Genomic DNA, 19,778 nt, shown 5'->3' with positions numbered 1-19,778 from the left:
TCCTCCCGCGGCCCTGCCCTGCGGCGGGGTGACCGGCAAATGCAAGCGGCCGGGCCAGGCCGGGACCGGGACCACGGCAGGAGCCTCCGCCGGCGGCAGCGGAAGATGCAGGAGGGACAGTAGCAGCAGGAACGTAAATAAATTAGTAAACAAACAGCATCATGGGGCAGATTTGCAACTCAGGTGCCACAAAACCGAAGAACTGAAAAAGGGAAGAGCTCTGGCTTTTTTCCCATATTTTACTTTTGCGAAAAGAAATCTTACTTTATTGTTATTTATTTTATTTCCTCTCTCCCTCGCTCACTTATAAATGCTTTATCAAAACGGATTTGGTTCCCTCTGAGTTTTTCGTGCCGCTCACGAGCGCGCCCGGCGCCCGCTGCACTAGCTGCGGATGGGGCCGGCGGGGGACTGCTGCTCTTGGACAGATAATAGTAATAATAATAATAATAGGGAGATGAAAAGAAAACAACAGAAAAACCGCATTTCTTTGCAAAGCCCTTCAGACAGCCGGGAGGAAGAGCCGGGGAGGTGGCGAAAGGCTGGGGGCGAGGGAGGGAGGCAGCGGGAGCCAGGGGTGACCCCAGACGCCCAGTGAGTCCTTGCGGCTGCTTCTCTTCCGCTGCCAGGGCAGGCGGGGAGGGAGGGAGGCAGGGGAGGCTCGCGGGTGGCCGCCGCTCCCGGGGCGCCCGTCGGGGGCTGCGGGACGCCCGTGTGCGGGTTTCCCGGGCCACAGACCAGTCCGTTGACGTCTGATTCCAGATCCTGAGTGGGCACTGTGGCGAGCCGGGCGAGGCGTCCGGGCCGAACCGGAGCAGGCGGGAGAGGCGAGGCGGGGGTGCGGGGCGAGGCGGCGGCAGCGCGGGGACGGCCATTAGGTGAAGCTCATGGAGACTGTGTGCTCTAGTGCTTTGCGGCGGAGCGAGGCGATGCTGGTTCCCCGCCACACGTCGCTGCTGTCCGGGGAGCTGCAGAGCTGCGGCGAGCCCGTCACGTTGCTGGGGCCGGACAGAGAGGCGGGGACCATGCCGGGGAAAGCGGGCTGGTAGAGGTGCGACTGGAGCCCGGCGCCGTTGGAGCCCGCCAGGCTGTTGGAAAGGCCCATGGAGTTGGGCGGCGGCCCCGCCGCCAGGCTGCACTGGGACAGAGACTGCGCCATGGCCTGCTGCCTGCCCAGTGCCGGTGGCAGCGGCAGCTGAGACACGCCCGGCATGGCGGCGGCGGCCCAGCGCGTGTCGTTGGCGTGGAAGGAGCACAGGCTGTCGCCCATGGCGGCAGCAGCCGAGGGGAACTGCGGCAGCCCCGGCGTGGGCAGCAGCGTGCCCGGGGCGCGGAACACGTTCGTCGTCTTCTTGCGTTTCTTCCACTTGGCCCGGCGGTTCTGGAACCAGACCTGCGCGCGCCCGGGGCGAGAGACACTGTTAGCGGCCCTCACGCGAGGCGGGAGCGACCGCTAGTGTGTGGGCGCGGCGGGAAAGACCGTTAGCGACTTGTGGTCGCGGACGCCGCCAGGAGGCGCCGCAGGGAGGAGGGAGCTGCCCGTTCCGCGCCGGCCCCCGCGGAGCCTTGCAGGCGTCGCGGCAGCCGGGCGGGGAGGCGGGCGTCGCCCGCGGGTCGCGCTCGCCACACTGGGACTGTGGCGCGGCTCAGCGACCCGCGGCTCCCACACGCGTCCTCCCTGTACATCTCGAGCCCCGCTCCCCTCGCGGTCCCCTCACCGCCCCTGCGAACCCCCCGCCGCAGCTCCGCAAGTTGCTCGGAAGAGCCGCTGCAGGTTTTGGCGGCGGCGGAGGGGAGCGAGGCTGAACCGAGGAGCAGCCCCCGGCCGCCCGCGTGAGGGAGCGCCCCGCGCCGGGACGGCGGCTCCGCGCAGACCCCTCGGCCCGGCCGCCCGCGCTGCTAGGAACGGGCTGGGTGTGAGCAAGGGTGGGTTTTTTTTGGAAATCACGTGCTCTGCTCGCAGCAACGACGCCGCGTCGAGGCGAGTCCGTGGGCCTGGCTGTGCCTCTATCAGCGCCCCCCCGCGTGTCTCTGCGGGGAGAAGCCGCTGCACTCGCGGGGCCGCCTAGGGCTCGCCACGCCTCGCGGCCGGGAGAGGCGGGCGGCCATTAGCGACACCGAGCGGCTGCGGCGGAGCTCAGTGCTGCCTGAACCGTCGAAAAAAATCGCGTTCTATTATGTTTTAGGGCTAATAGTTAAATAGCGGCTACAAAATCTTTTTATGTTTCATGGTTTACTGGTGTTGTAAAGAACCTCCATCAGGTCTGATCGCCTCACTTCATAGCTGTGCCGCATATGTTTTTAAAACGTGAATGTTTCCAGTTGAAAACTAGTGCATGACAGATGAAAACGCAGGGAAAGCCTGGGGGAGATTTTGAAAACGCACACATGACAACTCCAGAAATATATTAACCGCAGGCACTTGGCAACTTTGGACCCCTTTTTAAAATGCAACTAGTCCCTGAAAATTGTTAATACAACAGTGAGAATCTAATGGAGGTTGGAATCTAAAAATCTACTTTGCTGATATCTACTGTTACAGTAATATAGACGTACTATAAATGTATTTTAAAATATATAGTCCGTTTAATTCCCCAGCTATAAATGGGTTAGAAATAGGGGGAGAAAATATCTGTTTTATTTCCTTTTATTTATTTATGTATTTATGTATTTATTTATTTTATTTATTTATTTTTCGGGAGCCGAAATTTTATGAAGATCTCATTGGAATCCAGCAGATGATTAATGTCAAGATTTGGTAGGAAATCTGGAGAGCTGTATTAAAGCTCAGATCTCAGGTTCATTTCGATCAGCCAGCCGTGAACTCTGGACCGAATTCATTACACTTTAATAGTGCTGGGAGAGGAAGAAAATGCAATTTCTCATTCCATTAAAAAACTAGAAAATACTCTCAGCTTGTCCCCTATTAAGATGTGGTAGGTGACGGGACCATTGTGGGGGACACATTCAATGGAATTACAGCACATTATTTTTGTTCGTATAAAATATTGAAAGGCAAGCCTGACTGTGCAGAAGTTATTTCACTGATTTGGTTTTTATGTAAATAAATATTGAAGGTTAATTAATCCGTGCTAGAGACTAATGATTATGCTTATTATATTGCATTTGATCGCGTAATTTGCATGATTCTCGCATTGCTGCTTAATAAGCCATTCCAGGTTATAAATAATTCTGAAATTGGTTTCTAATAATGGCATGCCATAAAAAGAATGGTTTTATTACACCAGCCTGAAAAGCAGAGCAATATCAGACATGGAATTGAGTTCCCGTTTAAGCACCATCCGCATTAATAATTATTTAAATATATCATATACATTAAATATAGATCTAAAACGAAAAAAAAAGAGGCAATTTATCCTCGGATCTAAACCCCTTAAAAACATATACAGCCGCTAAAAAATAACTATTTAGATCATTTCTTAATCAGCATGGGACCCGCATACTGCGAAAACCGTGTAGGCAATCTGTTAATTATAAAGAAAACTATAAAGTACTCATATAAGAACGTAAGCCAATTACTATTTAATTTAAATTTGGTCAAGGAGCAGTGATACAGTGGCTTGTGAAGCAAATACATTTTACATAAATTATTTTCCATTAGATTACATAATGTTAATCATTTTGAAGTGTTAATTAAGAAGGTTATGTTGATCTGATTGCTTTTTAAACTACAGAACATTATTGTAAAAATATTTAAATTGCCACTCTATTAAACTGTTTTTATCAGCAATCTTGAGCTATTATCATTCGTTTAGGATTATGCCGAGACCATTAAAACACTTTGTCTTTCTCCCTACGCATTTCTTTGATGTGGTGTTAGAAAATAACTATTTCCATTTTATTTTTTTACTTAATTTACCACACCTAATATTGAAATTGGTATTATTAACCTTTGGGAAAACCAATAAAGTTTAATAGACCTCGTTTCTTTTTTTCATAAAGTCGGTTGTCCAATTATATTTATGTGTGAACCTAATTTCGTTCTTAATTTGAACTAGTTACAGCCCGCTATAGGTTGACTCTGCTCGCTTTGCTTTTCGAGAGCGGCCCGTGACGTCCCGGAGCGGAGCTGCTTTCGGGGCAGGACTCGGTTGCTTGCAGGGGCCATGCTACGCGGCCCTCCCCGCCGGGAGGCTCCGCATGCATATACACGCACGCACACATATATATACACATATATAGGGGCTCTTTAGACGGCAGAAAATGCTGCACGTGCAAGCTACCCGCTCCTGCCGGCTCCCGCAGTCCTTACAAAAGCCGGCGCGGGAACGCGCAGATCCGCAGCGCAGGCGCGCTCCTCGAGGGGCCGCCTCGCGCCTCTCCTCCCCGCTGTCCCCTGCAGCCCCCGCGCGCTCCGCGACCCACCCGCCCGAACCGCGGCAGCCGGGCCGGGTCGCGCCGGCGGCACTAGCACCCTGGACAGCGGTTCCAGGAGCGGGTTTATTCTTCGCTTCCCTGAGTGGGATTGAGGATGAGGATAGTGCTAGTGCGGCGGCACCCCGGGACGCCCTCTTCTCCATCCGGGACGGCTTCGCCCTCGCGCGTGGGAAGGAGTGAGGAGGGATTCAGGGTTTCTCTGCCTGAACTGTTGCTGTCGGGGCAGGTTTCCCGGCGGCGGCGGCTGCGCTCCGGGCACGGTGAGAGCCTGGCGCGGTAGCCGGGAAGGGGCCGGGACTGCGGGGGGCGGCTCCTACCTGCACCCGGGACTCGGTGAGGCCGATGCGCAGGGCCAGCTCCTCGCGCATGAAGATGTCCGGGTAGTGGGTCTTGGCGAAGCTCCGCTCCAGCTCGTTGAGTTGCGCCGGCGTGAAGCGCGTGCGGTGCCGCTTCTGCTTCTGCTGCCCCTGCTGCTGGCCCGCCTGGCCGGGCGCCTGGCCGCCCTGCGGGCCCTGCTGCTTATCGGCGTCTTTGGCGCTCACGGCTAAGGAGCTGGGGTTGGATCCCACCGTGGTGATGTCCTCCCCCGGCAGCAGGGTGGTCCCTTCCACCGTGTCCGAGTTGGGGGCCATGTCGCCGGGGAGCCCCCCTGGGTCCGAGCCCCCTACGCCCAGGCGACACTTCACCGCCTCCCGGTGTCCCAGCAGCTCGGCCGCATCTTTCATCCCTGCAGAGGCAAAGGAGCTGCGGTCACGTCCTCCCGCTCGGCCCAGCCGCTGCCCCGGCCCGCGCGGACTCCTCGCTGCCCGGCGCAACTTGGAGAGAGGGAAGCAAAAACTTTACACCGCGAAACGGCTCTTCCTGCTTAAATAAGCAGCTCCCCGCAGGGCCTCCTCTGGCGAAACCGAGGGAGGGGAAGGAGGGGAGGGCAAGTTCGGCCGGGTTTGGCTCGGGTTTTCCGTGGGGCTGATGAAAGGAAGCACGAAAGAAGGAAGGAAAGAATGAGAGAGAAATCGCCCTTCCTGCCGGGAGCTTTGCCGCCGTGGTGGGACTCCCCCACCGCGGCCACCCGTCCCGCTCCCGCCTCCGTCGCTCCCAACCAGCACCTGGATCACCACGAACACGGCCACAGAGAGATTCCTGTTCTTAAAAGAAGGCAAGGGGAGAGGGAAGCAAGCGGGCAAGCGGGAAAAGGCCATCCCAGTCTCCTTCATAAATACCATGGAGCTCATCTGTCCTCAAATAATGACGATGATGAGAATAGTAATAGCTTGTGGGTATGTATATATATTAAAAATCAGGGAAGAGAGAAATTAAATGATCCACTCACTCTGGATCTACATACTCCATAGGTCTTCCCCCCCCCTCTTTTTTTTAAGACGATGTTAAATCCAATTAAACTTTAATACAGTACAATTGCTTTAAAATGAATTAGCCCATTTAGATCGCATTAAGGTAAAATAAGGAACAAATAGTCAATTTCCTGCCGCGTTTTCCTGGCAGGCGCCGCCGCCGGGGCGGGGGACACTCACCGAGCCGCGCGTCCAGGAGGTCGGCGTGAGACAGCATCGCGCAGCGCGCTCCAGGGCGAAGGCTGGTCCCCCCCAAATTTTAGCGGCCTTTAAGTTATTTAAAACAGATATAAGATATTTTTATGTATATATATATATCGCCTAAATGAAAGAAAATTCGGTGTGTGGTTAAAAAGGGGGTCTCTTGTATTATAATGTCCTTTAGAGAGACGGGGAGGTGCTTAACACTCCAGCGGAGCAGTGAGCGGCTCGGCACGGGGACCAATCAGGAGGGCAGCGGCAAATGGCAGGGCCCGCCGCGCCCGCTCCGCTCCGCCCGCCCGCTCCCGCTGCCCCCGGCGCGCCCGCCCGGCCGCCCCGCCCGCCACTCCCTCGGCCTCCTCACGGAGACCCGCCGGCCCGCGGGATGTAAGTGCGAAGTGCGCGCGCGGAACCGCGGGGCACTGCGCCACCCTCGGCCGCCCCGGCGGGAGCCCCGGGCAGGGCAGGGTCTCCGCTCCCTGCGCGGAGCGGCGGTGGCAGCGCGTGGCTCGTGCCGCGTGCGTGCGCCCCGCAGCCTGCCCCGCGATACGAAACTTTGCGAGTGCGGCGCGGCCGCGAACTCGACGCGAAGCAGTAAATAAAGTGGAGCGCGTTTTATTTTCCTCCCGAATGCGCTAAACTTACTCGAACGACTTGAAGTGCTTTTATTTTATTTTATTTTTTTTTTGCACCAAGGAAGCGAACCATTCCTAATGCTCTGATTTTTCAAAGCCACCCAACAACAAAGTTTAGATTAGTAATATATTTCTAACCAGAGCAATTTTCAAGATCATTAGGCATTTATGCAATTAGTGCCAAATCTATAAGTTTTTATTACGATTATTAGAGTAAAATCAGTATAAATTTGTACTAATTTACTACTGTTTAGACTTGGCTGTCAAGCCAAGAGGTTCTTATTGTAAACGATAACTGAAGAAATTAAGTGCAAAATTCTGTACCATTCCTGATCCGCTTCTAAACAATCCATTTAGCAGAACATAATGCCCTTTTAAAGTTATTTGACTTGTATTTTTATTTGCAAAACAAGAAAAATACCCTCTACCCAAGCACAATGAAAACTGATATTTACTACTTCCAACTTGATTAGCATTGATTTTTAATTCAAAAGTGATGCAATTAAGATTATTCATTTAGTGCAAATAAAGTTTCCACCAAAAAGGGAGCCCAGTGAAGTCTGTGTTAAATAACACAGCGCCAATGGCTTTTCTTTTTCGTCCTTTTCTTTCCCGCTATCCAATTGACTTACAGAAAACAGTGTAAATGCGTAAATGCTGCACGCGAACAGATGCAAGAGGGGGTTCGTTCGCCACTCAGACGTGCGGGGTTTCGGCTAGGCGATCCGCAAGGCAGTTTTACTCTTCTCTCTCTCTCTCTCTTTTTTTTTTTTTTTTTTTTTTTTTTTTTTTTTTTTTTGCCCGCTCCCTGCTCAGCTCTCTAGCTACATCAATGTTGCACGGCCGCTTCCAAGGCTGCTGCGGTGAACGTGGGCGATCGGCGCGGCGGCCCCGGGAAAAAGCAGAGCCGGGCCTCGAGTTAGATCGGGAGACGGAGAAAGGAAGAAAAGTTTAAAAAAGCGGCAGTGGGGAGGGAGATCGGGGATTTTATTTTATTTTATTTTATTTTATTTTATTTTATTTTATTTTATTTTATTTTATTTTATTTTATTTTATTTTATCTATCTATTTTTGCAGGTTGCCCGGGTTTGAGGTGGGGGGCGCGTTTCGTTCCATTGCGTTTTCGGCTGGAAATTATTTTAGCCGCGCTGCTCCGAGCCAAAGCGCGGGAGCGCCGCGCGGGCTGCGCGGGGGCGGCCGCCTCTGCCGCGTTGTTGTGCGTTTCAGGTCGATAAATAAATGTGTAAGAGTTAATGTGCAGGCACAACAGCGCAATTAACAATGGGATGAAATCGGAGCATTATCAATCTCTGTTAGTAACTGCTGAATAACAATGTTGCGGGGTGATTGATAACGCGCTTCGTTTTATGACTTTTCTATTGCTCTTGATTTTTATAGCAGTATAAACAAACTAAATCATTTCTTCCAAGACTTCGGAGCACAGACGTCTTCGGGGAAGGGGGGAAATGAGAGCGGGAAGTCTGCAGGAGAGGGAAGAGCGAGCCCGCCTGGCACTTCGGCGTGTCACGGAGGGAATGACAGGGAGGTTTATGTAAAACCCCTCATGGCCTAAACTTCCGCGCGCTCCCGTTTTGTCAAGTGCCGCAGTTCACCGGGGCAGTGCAGATGTATTTACAGGGAGTTTATTCCCCGTCATCTTTCCATTTTCCCAGTGTAGCCAGAAAACTGCCAGTCAAGTCCGCTCCCCGCTATAATTTAAGGTATTCACCGCATGATCATGTTCCTAACAAGCGAAGGCTTTAGCGCAACGGCCCAAAATATTCCGGGTGTCTTCAGAAATCACTCCAGATCAAAGTAAAAGGATTTTCTATGACGGATCCAGTGATTTTCCCCAAATAGATAGGTTTTAGATTGTTAAAACACGTAGAACTGGAACAAAGGGAACTACCAGAAAATATGTTGGTTGCCCTAATAAAATTTATTTAGACGGCAAATTTATTTTACTTCTCATAAAAAATAGAGATTGAATTCGTGCAGGAGTGCCTGCCAAGGGGCTAGGCCAGGGAAATCATTTCCCCCACCCCTCCCTTCCCTTTCCCTTCCGCCCGGCGGGCCCGATACCGGGGTCGCCGCCGCCGCCTGCTCCGCGCTCCGCTACCGGCCGCGGCTGGGACCGGAACGAGGGCGAGGACGCGAGTCGCGTTGGGAAGCAAAATAGCCCAAATCCCCGGCCTTGTGACCCTGGGAAAAGTGGGGGAAGAACTTTCCACCTCCCCTCCGTCGCCCTCCTCTTCCTAGCGAAACTCAACCCCTGATTGAATGAGGCTGTAATATAAACAAGTGTATTTAACCAATTCTGCTCTGATTTAGAAACAGAACCTTCTCTCTCTTTCTTTCCCCCCCCCCCCCCCCCAGAATAATTATATTTGGAGCAAGAAACGCGGTGAAATAAGGTTAAACTGCTAAAGTCAGCAGGGTGGCTGGGCGTAAATGGTTGATAAGGTTTGTAATTTGATATTTTATGTATAGTATTTATAGAGCATCGACCCAGCTAAGGGGGGCGCTGTATGCAGAGCGCCGTAATGGCTTTTTACACTTAGCACACGCTCCCAGCGTTTACCAAAAGCAGCTTCGGGTTGCCTCGCTTGCTTGTGCTGCCTTTTTTTTTTTTTTTTTCCTTCCTGGCGTTTCAGACAGTAGTGCTGAAATATAGGACATTACTATTCATATTCCTGCTCCTCCGTGCTGCATTGTAACATTGTTCGCTTTGATGAAAAGCGCCTCCCTCAATAATTAACGACCTCACATTTCCCTATTTTCTTGCTTGACGAAAAGGATCAATTTTAATTCATTGCAAATTACATCTATGCTTTTGAGTGTTATTTGCTTACGGAAAACAAATCAAGTGACTTAGGCTCCTGTTTACTTTTTCACATCGGCATAGCCTAAACACAAATGACAAATCAAACTATATCCTTTCGTTAGGCGTAATATGGAGTTAAGAAATGGAAAAACACAAACACGTGTTTTTATTTCAATCAACCATTTCGAAAAATATGTCTTATTCGGAAGTGGACAAGGCTGCCAGCAGCTGCAGATCCCAATTTAGTCATTCTAGTCAGAGCTAAATATGACGATCATTGCCGCTTTATAGCATTAGTCTGCGTGCAGCGGTTTGTAGCTGTAATAAACACCCTTCCTCGGAAACAACTTTTTGAAGTTTAAACACATCCGAGGCAAGAAGCAGCGCAGCTGATACGAAGCGCGGCCGTCAGAGGTTCCGAAAAATCGCCTTTCTGAGCACAGCAAGGGACGCGCGAGCCTCTTGTCACCTAGTTTCAAACAAGGGTTTCCCGCGTGCTTATTTACGTGCCTGTGGGTATGTGCCCCTCAGGCGGGCTCACGGGCAGCTCCGCGCATTCCCTGCTCACATGGGAAGGACGGCTCCTATCAATTAATTTTCATCACAACGACGACAACCAGGCTTTTATGGGAAAAAGATATTTTAATAAAAGGTACGTCTGACACCCCTCCACCCTCTCCCGTCCAAATGCAAACTCCGTATATAAGAGTCACCTCCTCTCCTCCCTCCCACTCTGTGCGTATGGGTGCAGAACCTTCTAGCAGGGTAGCAAGTTGAGAAACTTATAGAAAACGACCCCAAGCATAACGCAGGCTATTGCAGCTTTTCCAATCATGCACGAATTATCGGCATTAGCCCGAAAGCGAGGAGAACGGTAGTATACAGCATTTTTAAGATACGTCTTTGTTTTTAGGAAGATTCCAGGAAAATTATTCCTCCTGAAATTTGAAGATTTTATATATATATAATATATATCCGAAATCTCCCCAAATGGCCGGATAAATAAACACCCAGGCATAGCAATGAAAGAATGTACATCGCTGACTGACTTGGAGTATTTAACTCTCTCATTTTTAACACCGTATTTTTAATCTCTTCAATTACATAGGTGGTATATAATAATAAGGAACATACATATTTTTGCTTGTATGTGTTAAGTTCGCTGCTTTTCTGATTTCTATTTACTCAAGATAAATAATCATATATTAGTTATCCAGTTAGGTGACAAGTCTAGTAATTGGAATAAAAAGAAAACATCTCATCCTTATCTCTTCCTATAACTAGATATAGCGCTAATAAGACTGCATCAATCTTATCTGGCAAATAAATAAAATAGACAAACAAACAAATTCGCCTCCAACAAGTTAATGCGGTGTATCTGAGTGGAAAGTAGATATTTTCACGCATTCTGGAGAGGAGGAGTGACTTTTAATAAAATTAAAACAAATGCAATTCTGTAAGCAATTTCAGAGCTCAGCCGTCTCCTGCACGCCGTTACTTAGCATTCTCCAGACGTCCTGCCCTTTGCTTTTAAAACCCAGTTAGTTCCAGAAATACGACTGTCACTCAATCGGGGACCTTTCGATCCACCTTCCCTTATTATTTGGGGGGCAATTCTGGAGCTAATATGGCTTATTTTACAAGGATGATTTTTTGTTGACTTTTATTCTTATTTTTTTTTCTCCCTCCTCTCCCCCTTCCCTTTCTCCCTTGCCCAAGCGCGGCTAATTCGGGGCGTCTATATTCACTCAATTAGAGAAATCTAAAGAGAAAATCGATCTTCCATCTGCAGAAATGACAGCTTAACAAATTAGGTTCTTGTTTCGTGCAGGTGATTTGGTGACAGTCGGGGAATTAGAAGCGATAAGTTGTTGTGTTGAGACCACCTCCCCGGCCCGCTCCGGCCGGGCAGGCGAAGAGCCGCCGCCGCCACCGCATCTCCCGCTGTAATTAGTGCTGCTGCCCTCCATGTGGGCTCGATTAAACCGTGATTCAGCCGAAAGAAATATAATTATGTCTGTAAATAAAATAATCAGCATTGGAAACCTATTTCCTTGATGAGATGGAGCGGTTGCACGTCACGGAGTAAAGGGGTCTCATTAAGAGGTGGTAATGAGGCTTCGGCGAATATTGGGAGTTGCACAAAATATCGAAAGCGCCGCGGACTCCTGCGCCGCGGTCCCGGCGTGTTCTGCCTGCCCGCTCGCCCCGCTGCTCGCCCTCTAACTCTCCCTCCCTCCCGGTCAGCAGCCGCGGGGGCCCCCGGGCCCCTCTCGCTGCCGGAGGCGCCTCGCTTATTTGCTCCTAATTCCCCAAAAGCCGTCGGCGCGGCTGTTGGCGTCGTGAGCGGTGGCGGCGCTTCACAGCGCCATCTTCTTGCGCAGTGGCTGCCTTCGCCCGCTGCTCCCCGCATCGGGGAGTGACGGCTCTTGCCGTTATTACAGCTATCGTTATTTTTTTCTATTTCGACCTCACCATCCGAGCCCGTCCATCTTCTCCGGGGCAGCCCCAGAGGCAACTCCCCTCAAAGCAGCATTTGCCAGAGCTATGGGCACGGCCCTGCCACCATCACGGCTCCTTCAAGCATCCCTGAAACCACAGGGGGAAACTGTGAGGGCGCCAGCTCCCCTCTACGCGTAGTAAAAGCAGGAGCGAATGGCAAAGCAGGTTAAAATCGAGTCATCTTAGCAAAACCGGCAACAGCCCCCGCAAGCGGCCGCCATCACACTTCCCCCCCTCACCCGCCGCGGCCACTTGCCGCGCACGTGCGAGGCGGTGGCGGAAAGAGGCAGCCCCGCTACCCCTGGGCCTACCGAGGGAGAGGATGAGTCTGGACCGTAGCCCCGAGGAACGGGTGCAGTGGGAGGGACGGTCGTCGGTCTCAGCGCGGCTCCTCCGAGGCGCTGTCGGCGGTCGTTGGGGCTGTGCGCCGCTACGTGTGGGACGGTGCCCGACCCCGCGGCGAGGCTGGCGAGGGCGAAGGGGATACTTACATGAAACGAAAGGGGAGCCAAGGGGTGATAACCTGCCCGCCATCCCCTGGGGAAATTACATGCTGGCTCTTTTTCCTGCAGAGGGGAAAGCGATGCTTTGCTTTCGCCTCCTCCTCGTTGTTGCTTTTTAATAGTGGGAAATTGGGTGCATTTTTGTTCTTTTCCATCTAATCAAGAAAAAACATATTACATATGAAATGCTAAAATAAAATAAAGGCCAGGTTATTTTTCTTTCTTTGCTTGTGCCCCCAGTAACATAAATACGAGATGGGCTCTACATTTTGTACTTATTATCGCCAAAAACATTTCTCCTTTCAGCCCAATATCTTCAATGCATAGTAAAGGTCAAGTTTCTTGATTAGGAAAAAGGTCTGTGTGACATTAACAAAAAATTAGGGAAAGCTGTGCTCAGCTTTAAGAGCTGAGGCGCATGAGAAGGCCAGCAGTCAGAGGTGTAGGATGGCATTTTTAACCATAACGTGATTTTTTTTTTTTTCCGCGCAGAGCACTTTGTGTGGTCACGGTATCCCTGGAGGCAGAGGGCTTGTGGTCTTCAAGGAGGTCCATGCAGGGAGGACATACGCTGGGATGTCCAGCTTCCACTTTAGCGCTTTTTAGGAAGATGGAGATGTGTGGGGTCTGGCTGACTCCAGCTCAGGATATTCTGTTAATAGTACTTATGTAGGACCCCGTGCAAAGTGAGGCCATGTAAGGGGTTAATAAGGTTGCGGTGACTAGGTACCTAATCTTGCTATTTGCTTCTGTGAAAATTGCTTGCTGTTCAGGTTACGCGGAATTAGTTTAGCACAGGCAGAAAACACTGAGAACTAGAACTAACAGGACACTTCTGCTCTGCAGGGGAAGAATTAGAGAGGCAGCGATAAAATAGCCTGATACTGTCAGGGCGTGTTCCTTTTTGAACTCAGTGTTTGAAAACAGTAGTTTGCGCCTTGGCCTGATTTTTGAGATTCCTAGGGGGAAAAAGAGCTCCGTCTATTTATAAGCATTTGTAAAACTTCTTTCACCAAATGGTATCTCAAAAAATAGCTGACAGCAGGGTGAGTGTTTTGTCTTGTAGCATCATTATAAAAGCTTTATCCTGAATGGTAATGCATGTGGTCCTTTCTGATTATATTGCCTCCGTACCATTTTGGGCAAATAATATGTGCTTTCAGGAAGCTGTTGTGTTTTGCAAGGGCATGTTTCTCTGTCTGGCTCAAAAAACGCATTCAGATTCATTCTCTGCCTTGAGCTATGTGTCTGAAGTCAGTGTAACTACCTGCCAGGAGGTTTCCCCACTCTTCCTTCTCATCATCTTTCCCTCCCTCTCTGGACACTTCTGCCAGATTTCCCACTGCTGACAACCTGAGTTCTAGTGCTGAAGATTTAAAGAACAGCTGAAGATTGAAAGTACCTTTTTATGTGTTAATCTTACAGTGTGTGATTTTCCTCTTTTTAAGAGGATAATGGCTTCTGCTTGGCTAACAGTATTAACTGTCTATGATAGAGCACACTGCATACTCAGGTGTCTTGGGATGATTACGCTCTGCATTTCTTAAAACTCTTTAAGAACTTCCGAGACTTGTGCATGTGAATCAACCCTTTAAAATGATTTTGAATGTGAGGAAAAACTTCACTGTGAGCGTGACTGAGCAGTGACAGGTTGAGAATGTGGCATCTCCATCCTTGGAGATACTCAGTGGCCACCTGGACACACACCTGGGCAACGTGCTCTAGGTGACCCTGCTTGAGCATGATCTAGGTAATCTCCGGAGGTCCCTGCCAACCTCAACCAGTCCATGATTTTATGATAAAATGTTTCTTGCTTCTGCAGTCAGTAGCAATTTGTTCGCTTAACTTTTGCTGGAGGATGGGAGTACGGAACTAAGCAAGACAGCAGAGCAGAACTTAAATCCTGTAGGTATTAGTTTATGCTAAAGCCAACCAGAACTTGGAGAGATTATGTGATTTGGAAGAACAGCAATGCAAAACTGTGGCACTATTGGTAACCTGTACCTAATAACCTCTCTAAAGAGAAGTAGAGTTTGTCCATGTCTGGCTTATCAAGCATCTGGCCAACATGTGAATTTTGCTTTTGCCTGTAAAACCATGACCAAATTTGTTTTTATTCTTTACATGTTCTTTTTTTGTACTTTGTGGGGAAAAAGTAAAACTCAAAAGTAGGTTGGCTATTTCTGGATGGCATCTGTATGAAGGGTGGTGCATCGCTCAAAGTTAAACCACCTGTGAAGTGCTGTGAATTATAGACAGCTGATTATGTTTTAATTCTTGGGTAAAGTTTTATATTTGAAAGACTAAAGTGAGAGTATTGGCCCAGTTCCAGCTGAGCTTTCCATTCAAAAGGAGTAGTGGTTTGTGAACAGAGTGGCGATCAATGCAAATGGGACTGAAATCTTTTCTTTATCCACAGGACATGTGCAATCTTAGCAAAACTGTGTGACCTTCTTTACATTGACTCTTCATTTCTGCAATGTGTCTTCGCTCTGGTCTAGCATTACTCATTTTACTGTGAAGAATATAGTTTAAGGACAGAAAGTTGCTTTCTTTTCCACACCAACACAACTCCTTTATGCAGTTCCTTCTGAGTAAGAATCTTAGGTATTTGGTTACTTTTTTTTTTAGTCTTTGCTAGTCTCATTCATCTGTTCACATGAATATTGAGACCATAACTCCTTTTTATTTGTACAGGCTCTGGCGCAACGGGCATCTAACGTGATGGCTCTTTAGATGCCATCTGTGCAATTGCTCTTGGGCTGGGTTCAGCATCTCGCTCTCTGTAGGCTGTTGGAACGGTATGTTGGTAACATTGCATTGATTTTATTTTTTTTGACCAAGTAATCTGGGCTCTGTTAGCTTTAATGTGAAAACACCTTTATTCTGCTCACTTCTTGAGCTTATTTATTTATTTATTTATTTATTTATTTTCATCTAGTGCAACTAAGGGATGCAGCAGTTTCAGATGTCTTCAGCCTGGGGTTCTGTGACTCGTGAGCCCTCAATAGCCAGGACCTTACACTGTGTTCAACGTTCCCACGGACCAGGGGTAGTGCTCCACAAATAGCAGGGCCAAAGAAATCAGGGGTGCTGCTGTGTCTGCTTTAAAAACAAGTAGGGCAGTTAATTCAGTACAGGTAGTTGTGTCTTTTCAGCACCACTGCTTAAAACCTCATTTTCTTTTATAGCTTCTTAATTTAAAAGAGTTTAAAACTTCAGTTTACAGCTTTTTAATTTGCTCAGCTAAGTGTAACAGTTATATTTTAGCTATCTTTTTACATTGTTTAGAAGGCAATTTAGTCTCTGGTGATCTCTGGATTCTTATGCTTCCCCCCCCCCCCCCCCCTTAAACACTACACTTGCATAAATAGTATTTGATACATTCATGGAGGTGAGGTCTATGAGTGACTATTGGCCACGATTCAGCCTTCAGGAGAGGGAGCCCCTTCTGTTCCCTTTGGTATCTGTGTGGGAGCCTCCCAGCTGTGGGCAGAGATCACATGTTTTTACACCTTTTCCTTGAGCATTGGCTACTGGCCCTTGTGCTCTTGCCTGTCCCTCAGCCTGGGGGAGTGTAGAACCCACAAACAGCAGGAAGCTGAGTCACTAAAAGCATCTAGAGGAGTTTCACATTATTTTCATAAACTAATCTAACCACTCTCATCCATCTGTGTAAACTAATTATTTTTTAATTAGCTAGTCTTTTTGATTGCTTATGGAGAGCTGTGGTGAAATTTGTCACTAATTATGCTAGGGCAGGAGGAGGCCACTGGATTGTTAGGAAGGATGAGAGTATTTTATTTCCTTTTGTTGAAATGGGGAGCAAGTAGTAATTGATATAAAAATAATATGCCTTTTTTTTCTCAATTTCAACCTATATGGCTTCTGTTAACCTTACTAATTGAGGCTGTTTCTGTGGGTCAGTGGGTTTCCTTCTGGCAAATGTAACATCTATAGGAACTATTTTTAGGAAATTTTTTAATTTCCTAAAATTTTTAGGAAAAACTATAGGAAATTTTTCTTCCTCTCAGTAAATGTAATGCCTATGCTAATTGGTTCTGGATTTTGCACTTTGCTGAGCTTTGACATTCAATACAAAATGCTGGATTGAGGGACATATTAAGAAGTAATTTTCTAAGTTTAAGTGCTTTTTTTTCCCCACTGTGGTTGAAGATGTATTTAAAAAAACAGGAGGGAGGCAGGAGATGCACACATCCTATGCAGTCTCCTCTGCAGTCCTTAGTCTATCATTTGCAGTTGGTGTGAGGCCTGCATGCCGTACAGTAAAGCAGTGTAGCTGTGACTATGCATAGAAGAGAGAAGCCTTTTTTTGTTGACGAAGGGCATTTTCAGCTTTTTTCAATCCACTGCTTTGCACTGTGCAGTGGAAGGTTTGCCAGGTCTGGTGGGCAAGGCTGAGACCCCCTCCCTGGAGGGGCTCTGGGCAGCCCTTCTTCACTGCTGCTGTGGCGAGCAGGACCTGGGAGCAGTTCACTTCCCTTGTGGGGAGTCCTGCCTTTCTCGAGGGTTTGGCAGCAGGACACATCCTTGCTCTGTCCACCTTCAGGTGCCTTTCCTGTCGCTGGTGTGCGATGACAGTGAGGAATCTTGGACCTCTAGCAATGTGTTTCCAACTGTCTCCTGAGGCAGCCTGATCTAGAGGTTGATTTGTCTGCTAGATAGCATTTTCTTGAGAGAGAAACTGCAAACCCTTCCAACTTCTCCCCACTTGCCATAGCTTAAGCCCATCATGTCTTCTTCTTTCTGCCATGCAAAAGATTATTCCTTTCCTCCACATTCTGTCATGGGCTTGAAGGCTATTGCCCTAAATATAACCACCCTTGGTATTCTCCAGCTTAAACTCTCCAAATTTGTTCCATCTTTTCATAGCTACTCCTTTATTTCTTATTTTAAGTCTTTTTTTTTTTCTGTTTTCCTCTGAATCTTTCCTTCTGCTTTGTTTCTTTTTTAAAATATAGCACCTAAAATAATGCTTGTAGCTGACACCTTGCATGTACAAAGGAGAGCGTAAGGGCTGTTGACTGTGTCTTATGAGCTAGGCTCATTTTTTGCATCAAATTCACACACACACACAAAAAATTGATCTTTTCTAGAAATGATGTATTGCTGCATCACTACAAAAAAAGGTAACTGCAAGTAAGTGCTGCTGCCATGTAGAATCTTGCATTCTTTCCTTATTGAAACATGTTGTAACTGGATTTTTTTTTTCTTTTTTTTTTCTTTTTTGTTTTTCCCTCCTCTCTTCCATTTGTGAAATGGTTGCCCTTGGATTCAGTGGAACTGCACTGAATGACTCAGTGCTCTATGGTTCCCTTTTCTTACATCAGAGCATTTAGCAGAGCTTCCAAAAGTGATTCTTGAAACACCTTCATCTTTTTGAGGATTTAACCCTACATATTTATGTATAGTTAGCTCTTGCCACCTCCTAACGGAAGCTGGGGCATAATCTCCCTGGAGATGTACATATCTTCCTCTGCAACTAATCGTACACCTGCAGAATAAGAGAAGGACACTTGATTCTATCTTGTTGTGCCTTTACTTAAATCTTGCATTTAAGAGATGCTCTGTGGCTTCTGAAACTCTGGGTTTCACTGAGTAAACCTCCCTTTTAACTTTATTGTGGGATCTTGATGAAATTAGGCTAATTCAACTCTGAGCAATGTTTTAATGGAAAAAAAAAAAGTGGGTTGTGTCTTTTATCCCAGTAAACCATGTCCAGCAATGCTCTGTATGTGAGAATGCTCCTTGGATAAGTGCTTCCGGCCCAGACTCTGCACCCCATTTCATACACTTTCCAAACCACTCCACTTGCCTTCTTTTTACAATATAGGTTGGTGAGTGTTAAATTTTGGTTGTCTGGTTGGTCTCTTGAGGACACTGGCCACCAGTAAAAAGAATTTCCATGTTCTTATTCTCATTTCCGTAACAGTGGCTGTTTGGCTAATGAACAAAAGGGTGAAAGGAAGCAGCTTTGCTTGTGTTTGGGAGAAATAACTGAAGAGCATCTGACTTGAGGAAGCAATCTAGACTACAAATCCCAGAGAGAGGCATGACTTAGAGCTGTTGGAATTAAATTAGGGTTGGAAGAATAGGGGTGAAGAAGGGATGTGTGTCCTACTGTGTATTTTCTATGTCTCATGCTAAAGTGTGGGGATTTTCTGGATTCTTAACTACACCATGCGTTTTTTTTTCAGGAGAAAATTAAGTTCTTATCTTAGAGCTTTCTCTGGAGCATAAACATCATGAAAAAAACAACCCCCAAAGTAGTGCAAATAATTTATAAGTCTTGCTGCTTACGTAGACTATTGTGAGGGACTTTATTTGAGATGTTCTGTATCAGAGAGCTGTCAGAGACTACTTTTTGAAGGTAAGAAACCTACCTTCAAAGAATCCTTGGGAAAGTGTTGCTGGGGAGGAAAATGCTGTTTTTTTTTTTTTTTTTTTTTTTAAATTAATAAAGTAACATAACAAAAGCAATCAGCCTGTAAATTAGCTAGTTACAAGTAATTACCTGAGTGTTGTGGAGGTTTTTCAAGTGAAGGAAGGAGTTTAAATTGGAGGACAAACGGAAGGGTTTTGAAGCTGCTTTCTGTTTTCAATACGCAATGGAACTGATGAGTTGAAAAATACCTGTGTCCGGGTGAATGTACCAGGTTTGTATGGCTCTTGCTTGGACTGCCAGTAGAACTATAGATCAGAGCATCCTCTAAAGCCAGAGGACAGGAATCTCAGCTGCGCAAGAGGAGACTTGAGAAGTTTTCTATTGAAAACTGCCTTCTAAAATGTTGGGTTTAGCTCTTTTGTTACTTCACTGTGTGTGTTAACTAGAAAATAGCTAGGAAAAAAATAAATATGCAAACACAGTTCGGGTCCTGACAACCACAGACATGATGAAATATCCTACCCTAGAACCTATCACACTAAGGAATGCTAATGCTGACCTGCATTTCCTGTGGAAGTCAGCAGCTATATTTCATTTTCCTGGGGATTTGCTTTTCAAGAATGTGTATTATTTCTTCAAAAAGGAAGGTTTTTGTTGTTTTTAATTCTACTTTATCCTCCCTCCTCCCCAACACCCCTCTTTAGCTCAACATCTTGCCTGCAGGCTCCCCTCACTAACCTCAGGCATTTGCTAAGCAGGATCACGGCTATGCAGGCTGCAGCTGGTCAGCTAAGGCTGGGCTGCTTTGTCCCCTCAGCTGCCATGTCTGGTGAAGCAGTTGACTGAAGTATGTAGAAAAGACAGGTTCTCTCCTCAGGAGCTGCTTACCTGAACTGCAAGCATTAACAACAAATTTTATTAGACTATTTCATATAGTGCCACACAAAAGGTACACTG

At 47.6% G+C, this 19,778-nt stretch overlaps 1 protein-coding gene across 1 annotated transcript; it reads right to left on the bottom strand.

The window, feature by feature from the left end:
* Positions 1 to 874: 874 nt before the first annotated feature.
* LOC148594998 (homeobox protein orthopedia-like) lies at positions 875 to 5,967 on the bottom strand. Its single transcript, XM_088522828.1, has 3 exons — positions 5,931 to 5,967; positions 4,716 to 5,125; positions 875 to 1,393 (listed from the first exon to the last, which is right to left on the bottom strand). Exons 1-3 carry the CDS (start codon positions 5,965 to 5,967, stop codon positions 875 to 877), a joined length of 966 nt encoding a protein of 321 aa, XP_088378954.1.
* Positions 5,968 to 19,778: the final 13,811 nt, after the last annotated feature.

Source organism: Tinamus guttatus, unplaced genomic scaffold (assembly GCF_059628265.1).
Source record: "Tinamus guttatus ecotype Peru unplaced genomic scaffold, ASM5962826v1 Tinamus_guttatus_pri_ptg000168l, whole genome shotgun sequence".
Taxonomy (NCBI): Eukaryota; Metazoa; Chordata; class Aves; order Tinamiformes; family Tinamidae; genus Tinamus; species Tinamus guttatus.
This window is presented reverse-complemented; position numbering and strand designations above follow the sequence as displayed.

Coding starts and splice junctions, on each gene's coding strand:
- LOC148594998 (XM_088522828.1), bottom strand. CDS start 5,967: ATGCTGTCTCACGCCGACCTCCTGGACGCGCGGCTCG. Junction 5,126..5,930: donor CCTCCTGGACGCGCGGCTCG/GTGAGTGTCCCC, acceptor TTGCCTCTGCAG/GGATGAAAGATGCGGCCGAG. Junction 1,394..4,715: donor TCACCGAGTCCCGGGTGCAG/GTAGGAGCCGCC, acceptor GGGCGCGCGCAG/GTCTGGTTCCAGAACCGCCG.